This window comes from Mauremys mutica, chromosome 1 (assembly GCF_020497125.1).
Source record: "Mauremys mutica isolate MM-2020 ecotype Southern chromosome 1, ASM2049712v1, whole genome shotgun sequence".
NCBI lineage: Eukaryota > Metazoa > Chordata > Testudines > Geoemydidae > Mauremys > Mauremys mutica.
Window position 1 is genome coordinate 211,575,376 of NC_059072.1, and position 18,577 is coordinate 211,593,952.

The 18,577-nt window shown below is 45.7% G+C and overlaps 1 protein-coding gene and 1 pseudogene across 1 annotated transcript in view; one reads left to right on the top strand and one right to left on the bottom strand.

The window, feature by feature from the left end:
- Window positions 1-18,577, top strand: part of MED14 (mediator complex subunit 14) — a 67,276-nt gene that overhangs the window by 30,905 nt on the left and 17,794 nt on the right. The window contains exons 15-21 of the mRNA XM_045002693.1: window positions 2,978-3,112; window positions 4,302-4,378; window positions 10,417-10,577; window positions 10,665-10,811; window positions 10,913-11,004; window positions 11,971-12,123; window positions 18,027-18,296. Of these exons, the coding sequence (XP_044858628.1) occupies window positions 2,978-3,112; window positions 4,302-4,378; window positions 10,417-10,577; window positions 10,665-10,811; window positions 10,913-11,004; window positions 11,971-12,123; window positions 18,027-18,296 (1,035 nt within the window). The remainder of the gene's footprint in view (window positions 1-2,977; window positions 3,113-4,301; window positions 4,379-10,416; window positions 10,578-10,664; window positions 10,812-10,912; window positions 11,005-11,970; window positions 12,124-18,026; window positions 18,297-18,577) is intronic.
- LOC123378165 lies at window positions 15,678-16,504 on the bottom strand (annotated as a pseudogene).

The window sequence follows — 18,577 nt, forward strand, 5'->3', positions numbered from 1 at the left end:
CTATTCCAGAAAAGTTATTGTGCTTTAAACATACACCCTGCCTTATTCCATAATAAGTTCCATTTGTAGATGAGACCTTAGTCAAATACCCTTTCACTGTGTATGGTCTTCCCTTGTTTTAGCAGCTTTACAAACAAATTAGGGGGCTTGAGTCATTCTGACTTTATTATACCTCTACCCCCATATAACGCTGTCCTCGAGAGCCAAAAAAATCTTTCTTTGTTATAGGTGAAACTGTGTTATAATGAACTTGCTTTGATCCGCTGGAGGCACGCAGACCCCTCCCCCCAAGCACTGCTTTACCACGTTATATCCAAATTCATGTTATATCGGGTCGAGTTATAGAGGTGTACTACTAGTTTTGACAAGCTGGGCTTACATATTTATTTTAAATCAAGTATATTTTAGATAAAGGCAACATTAATTTGTTAATATTAGAATAGTAATAGTAACTTAATTAAACTTGACTCTGATACTCAAATAGTTAAAACTGTATACATTTAAAAGCAAAATTTCAAGGTTACTAGACTCCAGTGATTAAAAACAGATCAACTATTTACCTTTTTAAGTACCATATATACTTGTTCATAAGCTGAATTTTTTAGTAAGAAAGGGAAGCACCAGAGAAGGGGATTGGCTTATGAATAGGTATAGAGAGGGAGAGGTGGGACACAGTCCCTCCTGCCCAACAGAGGGAGCAAGGAGAGGCAGCACAGCCAAAAGGGAAGAGGCGGGGCCAGAATCTCTCCGCTCCTGGCCATGCTGCTCTCCTCCCAGCCTCTGAAGCAGCTGCAGCTCCGGGACTGGCAGGTTGCAGCGTGCCGCTCTGCCCCGCACCCCAGAGCAGGCTGTGGCCGCGCTGCCCGACCTGCTGGATCATGCTGCGGCTGTGCCGCCCGGCCCAGCCCACTGGAACATGCTGTGGTTGCACCGCCCGGTCTGGCCTGCCGGAGCAGGCTGTGGCCACGCTGCCCAGCCTGCCGGAGCAGCTCCAGCCAGGCCAGAGACCTCCTCCCCTGGCCCTCCCCAGATAAGGTGGGAAGGGATGGGATGGGAAATGTGTGGGGGTCCCAGGCTAGGGGTGGGGTCCTGTAGGGGGTGGTCACAGGGGTTATTCTCCTGACTCCCAGCTTCTCCCCCCGCTCCCCCCCAAATAAAATCCCCACCAGTTGCTGTCCCAGCCCGTCAGGGTAAGCAGCTGGCATGCCGGGACACTTTGTTTACTTAGGTTTACCTCCGTGCCTGTGTACACTCAAGATAAACAAACCGTCTCAGCCCACCAGCGGCTTATCCTGACGGCCCGGGAGCCAAAGTTTGCTGACCCCTGAATTATAGGGTTGGCTTATGAACAGGTTATAAAAAAATTTCCATTTTTACTTATCCATCTTTGGGGGGGTTGGCTTATAAACGAACTGGCTTATGATTGAGTATATACGGTAGTCTTTGCCTATGCTGCCTGGTGTTATCATGGATTGAATATATGTAGGTGGTTTTTTAGGGAGGTATTTTACAAGAAGTGGTGAATAGATGGAAAGATCTTTGAGTTCATGTGATGGAGTGTTAGTGTACATTTTCTAATTAAAAATGTGATGAATGTTTGAAAGGTAATAAACTTAAAGTGCTGTTGGTATGGAAACTTTAAAACTGTAATCCTACAATGAGATCTGCATGGCAAAGTCCTGCTGAAGTCATTACAGAGACTCCTGCAAAGAGCCTGTCTGTGTTGTGCTCACTGCAGGGTCACGCTCCTATGGGTATGTCTACACTGCTGTTAGACACCTGTGGCTGGCCTGCGCCAGCTGACTTAGGCTCGGGCTGTAGGCCTGTTTAATTGTGGTGTAGATGTTTGGGCTGCAGCTGGAGCTCTGGGACCCTCCCACCTCAGAGTCCTAGAGCCTGGGTTCTAGCCTGAGCATCTACACTTCAGTTAAACAGCCTCTTAGCTTGAGCCTGCTAGCCCGAGTCAGCTGGCAAGGACCAGCTGCAGGTGTCTAATTGCAGTGTAGACATACCCTAAGTGTGCAGTGTTCTTGGACCTAATGTTTAAAGATGTATAAAGTGTATGTTTTAACTGTGACTTTGTATTTAATTAAAAAAATAAGCAGAATGATTGTGATAATTTTTGGTTATTTCAGTTGTGTTTAAGTAACTCTTGTTTGTGTGGAGGGTTCTTTTTCTCTTAACTAGACCCTTGTCTACGCTACATAATTTTGGCAGTTCTGGAGCCTTTCTAGTTTCCAAAACATTAGATATGTTTATGTATTATCGGTGTCCTGTTTTACAAAAATATGCCATTTTATATATTTGAAAGTGCTTGTTGATAGGATTGTGTTCTTTACATTTTTGCTCCAGTTCCCTCGTGTCATCTGCTCAGGTAGTTTACAAACTAACTTCAGATATAAAGCAATGAGGAGGCTGACTGGACAGTAGAAGGGATAGGGGAAAGGATGAGGCATCATCAATCAGATGCTGTGATTATTGAGCAAAAGCTAGTGTATTTCAAATATATTTCAATGATACAGTGAATATGTAAAAGATGTAATAGGTTTCTTGAAGTCTTGTGGCTTAAATGGATATTCAGAGGGAATTTAAATGATTGTAAGGTAATGCAGATTGCAACTTCCCAAACCCTCTTATTTGAGGAGTTGGTCTAGTCGCTATGTGGAAAGGTACTTCAGGAGACCCATAATATTTTGGGGAGAGTGCTGTGTGTGGACTCAGTAAACTAGCTTACGCAAAGAAGGTTTGCAAGTGTGTTAAACACTAAATTGTTTTGTGAAAAAATTAGAGAATGCTTTTAAATAAACCATATTGAGTCCTCTAACCCTTAAGAGTAACCATATGTGCCCAGAGAGTATTTCATTTCAAACATAACAGCTGATCAAGCTTTTGTTCTGCATCATGACCTTTTTGAAGGGTGACTGTTTTTATTCCAAATGGGCTAGTACATATCGTCTTTTCTCTATTTGAATTCTAGTTGTCTGGTGATCATTGTTCTGTAGAATCTAAGAAACCAAAACGATCTGGAGAAATGTGTGCCTTCAATAAAGTCCTAGCTCATCTTGTAGCAATGTGTGATACAAATATGCCATTTATAGGACTTCGTATGGAGGTAAGTATTATGAGATTAAAGTTTTCCTAGAATTTCTTTGTATAAACTGATTTATCTATATTTGGGGGTGGGGTGGGGTGACTCACCAGCATGGCACCTCCTGCTGGTTGTCCAGGGAATTAGCTCTTTTCCAGCTCCGGAGCGCCCTCTGCTGGCTGATGTCTCGCCTGCAGCTGGCCCCTCGTGTCCCTCCCGGACCCCGGTGCCCTTTACCATCAGGGTTTTGCCCCCTAGCAGCAACCCACAATCTGGGTCTCCCCACCCAGGGGAACCCCCATCCCCAGTGTGCCTCAGTGGCTACTGCCAGTCATCTAGCCCCCGCTCCCTGGGGCAGATTGCAGTCTATAAACCACTCATCATTGGCAAGGGTGGTTGGACCAGCTGCCTCTGCCTATATCTGGGCTGCCCCTCTGCAGCCCCAGTACCTTTGTTGGCCCTTAACTCGGCCTGCAGCCTGAGGCTTTGCTAGGCTGGAGCTCCTCAGCTCCCTCTGCCCTTCCCCAGCAGTGCTTCACCCTAGATACCCTTCTCAGCTTCCCAGGCAGCCAGGTCCTTCTCTCTCAAGCAAGCTAGAGAGTGTCTGTTCATCCTTCTGGCCCACTGCCCTCTTATAAGGGCCAGCTGGGCCCTGATTGAACTGGCTACAGCTGTGGCTGCTTTCCCAATCAGCCCAGCTTTTCCCCTGCCACAGCCCTCTCCCAGGGCTGTTTTAAGCCCTTCAGGGCAGGAGCGGGGTAACCACCCCCCTACAGGAGGCACGTGCTAACATGTCTTCAGACATGCCTGCATACTGCTCCTTCTCTAGTCCTCTCTGCCTTCCATTCTAAATGTGCAGCTGGCCAATGTCAGGAATCTGTTTGCATGGGCCAACTAAGTGCTTTAGAGCTCGGTCCTCCTACTCCAGCTGGAGCTGTGACTCCCTGCCACGGCTGATGCTTGGGAGAGGGAAAGGCAGGATAGGGGACAGGAGAAAGTGAAGAGAGAAAAGGGGAGATAGTCAAGGAGAGACAAGTGTCTGTAGTGTGCCCCCCCATGTTCTCAATTTTCCATGCTTAGAATGTGAAACTGTCACTTGTAGCAAGACACACACCTTGGGAAAGTGTACACCTCCCCGCCCCCCCCCCCCCACCTCCCCCCCGTTGAGTGAGTTTGTTTGTTATAACTTAGTGAAATCTTCCTTTTTCTTTAGTTGTCTAATATGGAGATTCCGCACCAAGGAGTACAGGTAGAAGGAGATGGCTTCAGCCATGCTATACGTTTATTAAAGTAAGATATTGTTATACACTTCATTTTATCAAGTACATGAACAGTATTAGGAAAAAGCAGCATTTGAAGAGTTTGACACCTTGCAACAGTAAACTTTGAAAAGCATTTTTGTTTTAAACAATGGCTTATTTTACAACCTCAGTCATTTAAGGTAATGTGGCCTGCGGTGGGGAGGGGAAGAGTAGGAGAATAATGTATTGCCCTTTATTGTTGGAACAGCCAGTCCTGGTGTCTGTTCATAGGTGAGAATTGACCAGCCAAAGGGCATGGTCTTTTTCTCTTCCAAACATGACAAATGCACAGCAGCTATAAGTAAAGCTAAGATTCTGTCATGCATATTTTTAGTAAAAGTCATGGGCAATAAAGAAAAATTCACAGAAGCCCGTGACCTATCCCTGACTTTTACAGCAAATGGGGAGCTGCAGGGTCCCCACACCACCCCAGGGGCCCCGGCTCAGAACTGTTGGGTTCCTCCACCTCCAGTGGCTCTCAGCTTGGGGCACCTCTGCCCTCCACAGTGGCCTGGAGCTCCAGGGCACCCCCACAATTCCCAGCCACCACAGGAGGCAGAGGGACCCTGTAGCTCCCTGCTGCTGCAGGCTCAAGTCATGGAGGTCTCTGGAAGTCAAGGATTCTGTGACCTCTGACAAAATTGTAGCCAAGATCTGTCCTTTCTTGTTCCAGCCAAAGATGGCTTGCTAACCTAGCATCTCCTGCTACCATCCTTGGCAGGAATTGCCATTCTACTAGTAGCCTGTGTCCCAGGTTCCCTGTGCATCTCTTAGCAATCAGGAGGTTAGAACCTTGGCTTGGGAGGTTTCACAGTACCTCTCTCCAGGAATGTGAATTATACTAATGCATCCAGCCAATAGTTCTTCTTTGAATGATTGCTCATGTGTATTCCACTATAGGTGTGCATGCTTGCCATGTACACCGGTGCCGTAAGTTTTTTTTATGTTTGTTTGTTTGTCCGCCGCGCCCCCCCCCCAGCAGTACCTGTAGGGAAGCGCCTCTAGCAACCCTTGGAGTGGCACCTCTGTATAAGGGTTATAAGGGGCACTGCATGCTCTGCCCACCCTCATTTCCTTCTTGCCGCCAGTGAAGGTGCTTTGGAACTGCTCTGCTCCAGCTTGTCTGGGGGGGAGGGGATAGCTCAGTGGTTTGAGCATTGGCCTGCTAAACCCAGGGTTGTGAGTTCAATCCTTGAGGGGGCCTCTTAGGGATCTTGGTTCTGCTAGTGAAGGCAGGGGGCTGGACTCAATGACCTTTTACGGTCCCTTCCAGTTCTATGAGGAGGGTGTGTGTGTGTGTGTGTGTGTGTGTGTGTGTACACACACACCTATTTATTTATTTTTGTCTGCAGCTTTCCTCCAGAACTCTTGTTTGTTCAGTATAATAGTACCTGTAGTTGAAGTAGTTAGTGTAACTTAGTTTAGTTTAGTGCGCCCGGGCCAGGGCACGCCCTGTGCCCTGCGTTTTTAGTCGTGCGACACTTGTAGGTGACCGATGCCAGTGAGTGATCCGCACACGGACTATTTACGCTGTCTGGGTGAAACCCATGTCAGCAATCACTGCAAAATGTGCAGATCTTTCAAGCCTCGGACCAAGAGAGACAGAGACATTTGGCTCCGGGCTATCCTGACTCCGGCATGCTGCACTGGGCACCGCGGTGTCCGTGCATGGCAACCCCTCGGTGCCATCTACCAGTTGGCACCGCTCCCCGTCTGTGGGGCACACCAAGAAGGCTAAGAAGAGGCCTTCTCCACTGTGACCTCGGAGCAAGACCAGGGGAGAGGCTAGACCTGTGTTGGGCAGTCCTCGGTCCCCATTGGCCTCCAAGCCTCTGGCTCAGGTTGAGCAGAGTAGTGGCTCCTGCAGTCTGGACTGTCCAGTGAGGCGCAAAACTCTTTGCAGGACCTCCCTTTTGATGGCAAGGCTCTGTTTGCAGAACAGACGGACGTGAAGCTGCATGGCCTGAAAGATTCCCATACTACGCTTAAGACACTTGGCCTCTATGTTCCGGCTCTACCTATACCTACGTTTAAGCTGCAGCAGGATCCCACCCAGGCCATCCACTCTAAATACGAGCCCACTTATAAAAAGTTGCAGGACTATAAGAAACGCCCGCAGAGGCAGTCCCAGTCTGCCCCCCAACCGGGGTCCTCCAAGGGCGAACAGGTGGAAAATGGCAGTTTTGATGGGACGCCTGGGGGCGACCTACCAGTTCACATCAGGGATCCACACGCAGTAAAGCTACCCTTCTCAACCGGTTGTGTGCTTTTCTCCCAGAGTGGTCACGGCTGACCTCAGACCGATGGGCCCTCAACCCCATCTCCCAGGGCTACACCCTCCAGTTTATTTCTACCCCGCCCAACCACCCCCCGCCCCCATCCCTCCTGGGGGACTCCTTTCACGAGGCCCTGCTTGAGCAGGAGGTGGGGCAGCTCCTTGGCTTAGGAGCAGTGGAAGTGGTGCCAGCGGAGTTCAAAGGCAAGGGGTACTACTCCTGCTGTTTCCTTATCCCGAAGGCCAAAGGGGGGCTCAGGCCCATCCTGGACCTGTGAGGCCTGAACCAGTACAAGGTAAAGCTCAAGTTCCGCATGGTCTCTCTGGTGTCCATCATCCCCTCCCTAGATCCCGGGGACTGGTACACCGCCCTTGATCTGCAGGACACGTAATTCTACATTCATATATTAGAGGGGCACAGGCGCTTCCTCCGTTTCACGGTTGGGCAGGAGCACTACCAATTTACGGTCCTCCCATTTGGCCTGTCCACTGCTCCCCGGGTATTCACAAAGTGCATGTCTGTGGTGGCGGCGGTGTCCTACCTCAGACATCATGGGGTCCAGATTTTCCCCTATTTGGATGACTGGCTGGTCAAGGGCAGTTCCGGTTGCAGATGTGGGATCACGTGGCTCTCCTCCTGTCCGTGTGCCACCCTGGGCCTGTTGGTAAACGACACCAAGTCCACGTTAATCCTGGTACAGCACATAGAGTTTATCGGGCAGTCCTGGACGCAATGTCGGCCAGGGCCTCCCTCCCACCAGACAGGTTCAAGACCCCCAGTCCCGGAGTAGGACCTGAACTTGGTGCTTTGAGTGGTTAGCTACATGCACCTGGTTGCACTTCTTGTGGAAGGTGGCCTTCCAGGTGGCGATCATGTTTGCTAGACGGGTCTCAGAACTCAGGGCCCTGACCTCCAAGCCCCCTTACATGGTGTCCCATAAGGATAAGGTCCAGCTCCGCCCACATCCTTCATTCCTCCCGAAGGTGGTCTCCACCTACCATATGGGTCAGGACATTTTCCTGATGGTCCTCTGCCCCATGCATCCAGTGAGTAGTGCCGCCTCCACATGCTGGATGTGAGACGGGCTCTGGCCTTTTACCTGGAGCGGACTAAGCCGTTCAGGAAGTCTTCGCAGCTGTTCATCGCCTCGGCCAAATGCATGAGGGGTCAGCCAATCTCCACTCAGCGGCTCTCCAAATGGATCACCTCGTGCATCCGTACCTGTTATGACCTGGTGGGAATCCCTCCCCCGTCAATTGTGAGGGCACACTCAACTAGGGCAAAAGCCTCATCGGCTGCCTTTTTAGCCCATGTCCCGTTCAGGACATTTGCAGGGCTGCCACATGGTCTTCAGTTCACACATTCACCTCACATTATGCAATTGTCTTCCAGAGTAGGGAAGACTCCAGGTTTGGCAGGGTTGTGCTCTGTCTCGAGAGTTTGTGAACTCCTACCCACCTCCAACAGATATAGCTTGGAATATACATGAGCAATCACTCGAAGAAGAAGAGACAGTTACCTTTTCCGTAACTTGTGTTCTTCGAGATGTGTTGCTCATGTGTATTCCACATCCTGCCCTTCTTCCCCTTTGTCGGAGTTGTCTGGCAAGAAGGAACTGAGGTGCCACTCCAGGGGGCACTAGGGGTGCTCCCCTACGGGTACTGCTAGGGGAAAAACTTCCGGCACCGGTGCATGTGGCGAGCACGCACACCTATTGTGGAATAGACATGAGCAACACATCTTGAAGAACACCAGTTACGGAAAAGGTAACCCTTTTCTTACCAGCTTCCGTCTCATCCGTCTGCCAGGTGAAGTCTTTAATATAGCAGTATATGGTTCTCTTGAACTGTACTTCCTCCTTCATTTATTTTTGTAGATTTGAACAGTGTTCCCTTTCTTGTATCTTGGGACTCCCAAAATTAACATAATTTTACCTTTTTCAATAAGTGAAAGAAAAGGAATGTTCTGTAGAAGCCAGCAATTTTTATTTCCCCACATCTCAAATCACTTGTCCTCAAGCAAAGCTTGAATGCTTTAACAAGAGTCCCTGGTATTGTGCCCTGAAGATCAACAGACTTGGGCTCTAATGGACCAGTGGAGAGAAACTCATTCCTAACCTGAGGGCTTTTCACTGAGAATACTCATCAATAGCCCCAGATCCTAATATCTAGAGACAGCTAGTTCCGGCAACTCCAGGTGACCTCTAGTGATGGCTCATGAGGAGAGTTCTCTGATGCAGTCACAGCTTAAGCCATGAACGTAGGAATTGTCATGCTGGATCAGACCAGTGGTGCATGTGTTCAGTGTTCTGTCTCCCACAGTGGCTAAAACCAGCTGTTTTGGAGGAAGGTGCAAGGAATCCTGAAGGGAGAAACTGCTAGTAGATGGAGTTTCTTCCTAAGCCCCCTCATTTATTGGCTAGCTTATACCCTGAAGCAAGAGGATTTATATCCATCCTAAAAAAAACCTTTTGTATAATATTGTGTGACCTCTTCATATTTCTGTAATGAAAATAAACTATACTGATAAAGCACCCTTATACTGATATAACTGTGTCTACCCTAAAGTTGTGCTGCTTTAACTATTGATTTAGAAACAGTTATAGTTAAAGCAGTACACAACTGTGCATACAAGCCCTTATACTCCATATTCCATGTTTCAAAGTGATGTATGAAGTCTAAGCAAGTCTGAAAGAAGGTCTGTAGAGGGAATGTGAACTTGTAACAAGTTGAGGGTGTTGGAAAGAAGATGCAAATTGCATCAACTTAGAGTCCCTCTAGGAGAGGGGTTCCCAAACTTTTTGCCAGCATGATGCCATTTTAATGAAGTCTTTTTAGCTTGGGAGCCCAAAGAGCATGGAGGACATCATTTTGAAGAGCAAAATGGTGTCCCCTTCACAGGGTGACCTTTTGTACACCATATGTGTGAGTTAATGCTACATGGAGAACGCCATTTTGTTCTATAAAATGATTTCGTCTGCACAGTGTGACCTAGTAGTATTGTGCATGTGTGGTCATGCTGTGCAGAGGATGCCATTTTGTAGAACAAAATGGCATCCTCCATGCATTGTGACCTTGCACGCACCTAGGGTTGCCAACTTTCTAATTGCCCAAAACTGAACACCCTAGCCCTGCCCCTTACCATCAGGCCCTGGCCCCTGTCTTGCCCCTTCCCTGAGGTCCTGTATCCCGCTCACTACATTCTCCCTCCCTTGGTGGCTCGCTCTCCTCCACCCTCACTCACTTTCACTGGGCTGGGGCAGGGGGTTGAGGTGCAGTTGTGGTGCAGGCTATGGGGTGGGGCTAGAAATGAGGGGTTCAGAGTGTGTGTGGGAGGCTCAGGGTTGGGGCAGGAGGTTGGGGCGTGGGCTTACCTTGGACAGCTCCCAGTCAGCGGTGCAGCGGGGCTAAGGCAAGCTCCCTGCCTGTCCTGGCTCTGCGCTGCACCCCGGAAGCTGCCAGCAGGTCTGACTTCTAAGCAGGGGGGTCCATGAGGCTCTGCGCGCTGCTCTTGCCCACAGGCACTACCCCCGCAGCTCCCATTGGCCGTGGTTCTTGGCCAATGGGAGTGCAGGGCTGGTGCTCGAGGCTTCATTTCTCCAATCCCAGGTCTCTTCCATTCATTATTCTGCAGAGCATCTTTTCTTTCAAGTAAAGTTATTTAAATGTCATTCTGGAAAATACTTTAACATGTATTATGCACTCATGGAGCTGTAATGTGTACAATTGTGCACTCTTTTCTTCATGGACAGAATTCCTCCATGTAAAGGTACAAGCGAGGAAACCCAGAAGGCTCTGGACCGGTCTCTCCTTGATTGCACTTTCCGATTGCAAGGTAGAAATAACCGCACATGGGTGGCTGAGCTGATATTTGCGAACTGTCCACTTAACAGCACATCTTCCAGGGAGCAAGGTTAGTTTTGCAGAAATATTTTGCAGATTTAACTCCTTTCTCTTTACCATGTTCTCTGTCAAATGCTAATCATTATTGACATTGCAGGACCAACACGTCATGTCTACCTGACTTATGAAAACCAATTGTCTGAACCAGTTGGAGGTCGAAAAGTTGTTGAGATGTTCCTCAATGATTGGAACAGTATTGCTCGACTATATGAATGTGTGCTGGAGTTTGCACGATCTTTGCCAGGTACAAAAATATTCCCCTGTCCTTTCTTTTACATTTTTGGTGCATCTTATATAAATATGTAAGCTTTCTCACTCATCTTTTTATTTTTTCCTCTTCAAAAGAAATACCCAACCATCTGAATGTTTTCTCAGAGGTTCGTGTCTACAACTACCGCAAGCTTATCCTTTGTTATGGAACTACCAAGGGAAGCTCAGTAAGTAACTTTCTTAGTACACTTCTAAAGCTACATTTGAAAACAGAAACTATACAGGTTCAGAGCTTTTGGAATTTAAGCAAAAAGCCCTCCACCTTATTAAAATAACAGTAAAAAATTTATATTAACAAAAGCAGGGAAGCTATAAGTAATAGATGTTAGACCATCATTAACTTGCTGGATGCTTAGATATTTGCATAATTGGTATGTTGTTAAATGCCAGTTATGGATGGAATGCGGTCTTTAAAAAAAAATAAAAAAATAAATGAAGGCTCTGACAAAACTGCTGAAATTTAACATTTTTTTCCACTTTTAATCTAAAAAGGAATCTCATGAAACATTTCCCCATTTTACTGTGGATTGTTTCAATGCCACATGGAATTATCATGGCTCTCTTTAACCTGGGTTTTTTAGGAGCATTTTTTGCACATGTAGAACATGTATTGTAATGGTTAGTTACTTTCCATAAATGGCATGAATAGCGCACTGGATTTTGCATGACATTGCCACTACACATTGGCCTACCGCATCATAGCGTCTCAGTGTGTTGTAGTTGAGACGCATCCAGCCTCACCAATGCATCCGTTTTGTAGATATTGAAGTAATCAAGGGTTCAAGTCCAGTTCCCTTATCTCATCCCTTTTTGGTCAAATGAGGCTTCTGGTTTCTGAGTAACACACTAAGGAAATAGCCTAATTTATTTCTATAGTTTCCTTCCCCCCTCCCCATCTCTTGCTAATTATCCTCATGGGGATTTCCTATATACACTTCTTAACAACAACAACAAAAACAAAAGCCCCCACGCTTTTGTAGAAAGTTAGCATAGCTTTCTACATGGCATTTTAGCTTCAATTACTTTCATATTTATGTATGTTTAATTTTCATTTTCTGGTTCACAACTTGCAATCCAATCTGGTTGTTGTAATCAGTTTCTAAGACTTCTTGTCTTCTTACTTGGTGTTATAGATCAGTATTCAGTGGAATTCTATACATCAGAAATTCCACATTTCATTGGGAACAGTTGGCCCAAATTCAGGTTGCAGTAACTGTCACAATACCATCCTACACCAGCTCCAGGAGATGTTCAATAAAACACCAAATGTGGTCCAGTTATTACAGGTAACTTTTATTTCTCTTCATGAAAAGATAGAATTTAGAGAAGTGTAAGATAATTAAGGCCCAGATTCTGATGGTTGAGGTTTTTTGTTTTTTGTTTTTTTTCCTTCAAGGGTATCAGAATCTGGCCCTTAATAAATTACTGATGGTTCTTTTTGATTGAGGAAGAGCAGGTAATGGTCGGGGCTCATTATCCTCCATGACTTGATTTTTCTTCTGAGGCCGTGTCTACACTATAAACTTGGGTCAATGCAAGTAACACTGGGATGAAGCCATCGCAGCTAGCATATTGCTTGTGCACATGCATTCTTGGCTCCTTGCATCCATGCTGCGCATACTCACCAAGAGTGCTTGTGTCGATGCACGGTGTGGAGCACCATGGGTAAGTATCCCAGTGTGCAACCTGCCACTGTCCAGCACATACTCTTTTGGGTAGTTTTGGCATGCCTGGTGGAGCAGAAATGAGTTATGCAGGGTGATTGGGAGCAAGAGGTCAACTTCCCAGCGTGCAACTGTTTCCATCCCATAATGTCATCTATAGCCCATAATTTTCACATATTTTTAAAAAAATCCCATGAACCCATGCAGTGCTCCTTGCTGTCTGCCTTCTCTGACAGAAGCATGGAGTTTGTACATCTCTGCACTATTGCCATAAGTGTTGCAAGCCCAGGACACTCAATCTGGTAGTTGACGAGCCACAAGAAGAGATGAATCAGCGGGGAATGTGACAATTGCTTTGACAGATTGTTGTGGGATATAGCAAGAACCAACTTAGCGTTGGTGGTGCTGTTCATGGTGCGGCTGCAAATGGTAGTGCTGCTTTTGGGCCCGAGAAATAAGTGTTGACTGGTGGGATCACACTATAATACAGGTTTGGGATGACGAGCAGCGGCTGCAGAACTTTCAGATGCGCAAGGCCCCATTCCTGGTTTTGTGTGCTGAGCTCATCCACCCCTCCAGTGCAGAGACCAAAATGAGAGCAGCACCGACAGTGGAGAAGGGAGTGGTGATGGCATTGTGGTAATGTGCAATGCCAGATTGCTACTGGTCAGTGGGAAATCATTTTGAAGTTGGAAAATCTGCTGTGGGAGCTGTTGTCATGCAAGTGTGCAGGGTTATTAATAGTCTCCTGCTGTGCAGGACGGTGACTCTCGGCAATCTGCAGGACGTAATGAATGGATTTACAGCAATGGAGTTCCTGAACTATGGTGGAGCAATAGACATCACACACATCCCTATTTTGGCATCGGACCACCTTGCCACAGAGTACATCAACAGAAGGGCCTATTTTTTTTTTTATGGTTATGCAAGCACTGATGGGTCACCGGAGACACTTCACCAACATCAATGTTGGCTGGTCAGGGAAGGTGCATGATGCTTGCATTTTTAAGAACCCAGGATCGTTCAGAAAGCTGCGAGCAGGGACTTTTCTTTCTCAACAGGCGGGTTACTGTTGATGATGCTAAAATGCCAATAGTGATCCTGGGAGACCCAGCTTACCCCTTGCTCCCCAGGCTCATGAAGCCATACATTCTTCCTGGACAGCACCAAGGAAAGATTTAGCTCTGGCTCAGCTGGTGCAGAATGATAATTCAATGCACTTTTGGTAGATTGAAGGGACGGATGCTGGTGGTGTTTCTTCACGACGTTGGATCTCAGTGAGAAAAGCATCCTATTGGTTATAGCTGCCTGCTGTGTCCTGTGTAATAACTGTGAAGCAAAAGGGGAATGTTTCTGCCGGGATTGCGGGTAGAGATGAAGTGGCTGTCTGCCGAGTTTGAACAGCTAGACACAAGGGCTGTTAGAGCTAAGGGCAGAGCTATACTTCTCAGAGAGGGTTTGAAAGTGCACTTTAACAGTGAGCCACAGTAATGTATTGTGATATACTGTGCTCTACCAGGCCTGCTGTTTTGGGGCTTGTTAGGAATTGTGTGATGCGTGGTGCACATCTATGAATAAAACACTGTCAATGCACTTACTAATTTTGCAGTGCTAGTACATTTATGATTATTACACTGTTTGTCACTGATCCTATGAGTTGTCACACTGTACAATAACAAGTAAGTGGGTGATTTCATAACTGCTAGGCACTCTGCAGCATACATTGGGAACTAATAATAAAGATGAATTATTTTCCAAATAGTTTTATTCAGTAAGAAAACTAGTGCAAAAATATTCTGTGCAATTTAAAAGTAAATACATTAAGAACTTAATAATGGAATAAAATTTAACAAAGAGAGAGAACATTCATGTCCATTTTACCTATGCATATGGCAACTGTGGATCTAACAGGTTACTTAACATGTAGTTGTGGTTGTCCTTAATGTCACCTGGGATGGAGTGATAAGGGGTAGAGATGCAGCCCCTGATGCCACATGAGAATGTTGAGGAGGGGTATAGGGAGGTGCTGTAATGGAGTTCTTTCTGTACTGCAAAGGGAAGTGAGCCTGTAATTGTTGAACCTGTAGGTCCACAGGAATCTGCAGCATCTATGTTTGCTACTGGAGAAGCCCCATTATGTCCTGGTGCATCTCCTTCTTCTTTTCCTGCTGGGAGTCCTGGGTCTTTTGCCTGTCCACTCTTTCCTTTTCCAGGCTGTTTGGTCTTTTTTTTTTTTTGTCTAAAAGACAATTCACTGTACACATTTTATTTACAGTTTTGTACACTGTCTTAATATGAATGGGACTGCTTGTCTACTTGAGCCATTTTTAACCAAAGACTATAACCTAAGTAATACAAAGTATTAAAATACAGCATAAGATACAAAAACAGACATACTATTTCTAGTAAGGAATGTAAATTATGGTGTTAATTTTAAAAAAATTCACAATTATGTTTAGGAAATCACACAAACATAGATCACTGATTTGACTGAAATGCAGAAGTCTGTAGCAAAGCTTTGATGTTACAAAAAAAAGTTACCAAAGAATGCACAAAATTAATGTTTATTCCACCTTTGTCATATTCCCAGATCCTTCACCAATGTTACATGAGCAAGAACAACTGAACTCAGAGTATCATTAATGTTATCAATTAGGGAAACAAATAAATTAAGTCTAGCAGCCATCAGCATAGGTTACAGCTAAGACAATGCTGTATTAAGAAAATTGCTAGAAAATTCTATGCACCATACTTTTTTTCCAAACCAGCAAAATATGTTACTGCATACAATGCAAATATAAAACAAGTAATTTTTTCTGTAAGGTATAGAGATGCATTTTCTTTTCTGAATATTGTGGATAAACAAATGTTTTTGTAATAGTAATGTCCTACTAAGCTATTACAGAGTGGGCCAGGAAAATCTTTATGGATTCTGGGGGTACTGTGTCCTGAAATCCTTTGATTGAATAATGGTTACTTCAGCCAAAATAGAAGAAAAAATGAACACAGAAGTACAAGACAAAGGCGAATGAGACTTCTCACAAATCTTAGCAACATTTAGATGGAAATCAAATTTAAACGCAGTCTACTCTGCTTTTGAAAAGGCTTTAGTTCAGCTCCCAAATCTCGATTGCTTGACGCAGTCTCCTATGAAAGAATACGCAGAAGGTGTCGTCTTAAACAACAAACCTATTTTTAGTGGTGAAGCTGCTCTTAGTAGATGTGTCTGCATGGGACTGATAGCCAAGCACTAGTTTGGAGGAAGTCCTAATCTTTCCTTGTATACTCTCCCTATATGCGTAACAGCATCCCTGTTTTCACATTCAGTTGTCCATATTGCTATTTTATCACCCTTAGCTCTAACATTAACAGCTCCACATACATCATCGCTGTAGTCATCAAAGGACTCTCCCATAAGGCACAGCAGTGTCTCTAGCCAGAAGCGATCAAGATCATTTCGTCTCTGCTGTTTAGTTAATGTAATTAGCCATCGGCCTCCTCGCTTATTTTTCTCATCTTCCCACATAGGTTCAATCCCATCCTTAAAAAGTGAGTAGTCACAGCCAGGCATTAAATTACTAGAGAGCTGGATATGGTTGTATAAAGCCCAAAAATCTTCAACAGTATCAAACTTTGAGATCAGACAAAGGTTTGCTTGCCAGGTTTTGCTTTTGTCATTTTTGAAGAACCAGAGTGCCCACCTGTTTTGTAGTGGATGCTTAATGTCCTGTTCAGGGCTGGCAACCTCCTGAGCTGGTGCTGTTTCAGTTTTCTCTTCTTCTGAAGTCTGAGGATTGGGAGTGGTTTCCGGTTCCGCCATCTTAGATCGATCTATCTGTTCATGGTCTGATGTTGCACTGGCTTGCAGGATCTCACTGAACGTGTCATCCAAAGTCATTCTTTTTGTCGTCCTTATCTGGCTCAAGCATTCCGCGAGTCTAGAGCGTGAACCCCTCAAGGCCAGAATGGTAGCAGCTATAGTTAAAACATGCAGCGGTACCATTTTCAGTATAGTCACAACAGAAAGTGAAAGTTAAGATTCAGAATTAGGAGGGAATTGCTTGGTTGCATGAAATTGAGTATAGGGCAAAGGCACCATTTTCCACAGGCGGCAGTGATTTTGGCTGATATCTGACTCCTGAGGGAAACAAGCACAGAGAGCACAGCTGCTGCCGGTGTCTGAAGCCACTGGGGCTTGTATGTGTAAGCCTGTTTACTGCAACAGTGCTTGCTGAAGTTACTGCAGAGTAGTGTGAGAGAGTGCCCTACAGTAGAGAAAGAAATAAGGCTGCCATCCCTAGAAACCTTTGGGAGAGGATTGCAGAGTATCTCCATGAAAGTTTCATCAGGATCACTCAGGAGGATTCAAGGAACATCCTTGTATACATAAACAAACTGCTCTGCATGGCCCCTTTTCCTAACTCCACAGGGGAGTGAAAAGCAGATAGCACTACCTTCTATAGTTGTGCTGTTACCTCTTCTACTATGAGTAAATTAATGAAAAGTTGACCGCTGTGTCCTGCTAAGTTGGGATTGCCAAGACCATAATGGGAGATATATTTACAGACTTGCCCAAGTATCCTTTCCCTTCATTGGGCTCACCCATGCGTGACTGCTAGGACTGACTGGAGTGTGGTGGAGTCTCAAACAGGTCTTGGCTCGTGGCATAACTGATCCCCCTGGTTTCATGACTTGCTTCTTCTTCGTCCTTCCTGTTCACAGCAGGGGTGTGTGTCCCGGGCTCTTCAGAGGTATCCATGGTGGCGTGTGGGGTGATGGAATATCTGCCAAGTATGGCTTTGTAAAAGCATCAGGTCTGTGGCTCAGCACTGGATTGATTGTTGGCCTTCCTGGCCTTCTGATATGCCTGACGCAGTTCCTTCATTTTCGTGCGGCCCTGCTGCTAGTCCTTGTTTACCTCTTTTCCTGCATCCCCCGTACAATCTGCTTGTAGATGTCCGTGTTTCTTCTGCTGGTCTGTAGCTATGCCTGCACAGTCTCTTCTCTCCACAGGCCTGGGAAATCCAGTATCTCCTGTCGACTCCAAACTGGAGCGTGGCTGGAATGTGTAGCTGGCATGGTGATATATGCAGTTTCTCAGAACTGGAGAGGTGCCAAGATGGACAGTCAGGAAACAGCATTTCAAAAATTCTCAGGGCTTTAAGGGAGGGGCCTCTGTGACCCCTGGGCAGTGGAGTGACCAGAGCGGCCAGTGTCAGGAATTGTGGGACAGCTGTTGGAGGACTGTTAGGGTCAACATAAATAATGCAGTGTCTACATTCTCACTGTGTTGATCTCAGTACATTGACTGTGACTTGGGGAGGTGGTATTACTGTGTCGCTGTAAAGGGTAGTTATGTCGGTGGGAGACAAATTTAAGTTAGACACATGCATAGCTAGGTCAATGCCAGGTAGCTTACCTTGACCTAACTTTGTAGTGTAGACTAGGCCTGGTTCCCTTAAAGGTAAACTGTTTGTGATTGATTTTGGAAGCTAATTGATGTCTCAACATCTGTTCTCTTGCAGGTATTGTTTGATACTCAAGCTCCATTAGTTGCCATCAACAAACTTCCAACTGTGCCAATGCTGGGTCTGACTCAACGCATCAACATTGCTTATCAGTGTTTCTCAATCCTGCCACAGTCACCCACGCACATCAGGCTGGCTTTTAGGAATATGTACTGCATTGACATCTACTGCCGGAGCCGTGGGGTGGTGGCAATACGTGATGGAGCATATAGTCTTTTTGACAATAGTAAAATAGTTGAAGGTTTTTACCCTGCACCAGGACTAAAGGTAATTGATCTTGTGTTTTCTGGCATCTTATGGAATCATCACTCATTGTTCCATTGTGTAGGTTGAGATTAGCTTTTCATTTACAGTCAATTTATGTGTGAAGTATACACTGTATCTCCTCAAAATTACAGCACTTACTCTTTTTGAGCACAGAATTTTCTGGTTTACAAGTAAACTGGTTAATTAGTATAAATTTATTTTAACTCAAAATGTGTCCAACAAGAAACTTAGCTCTCAATGTGAGACTGTTTTTTTTTTGTTTGTTTTTTTCCCCTGAATGA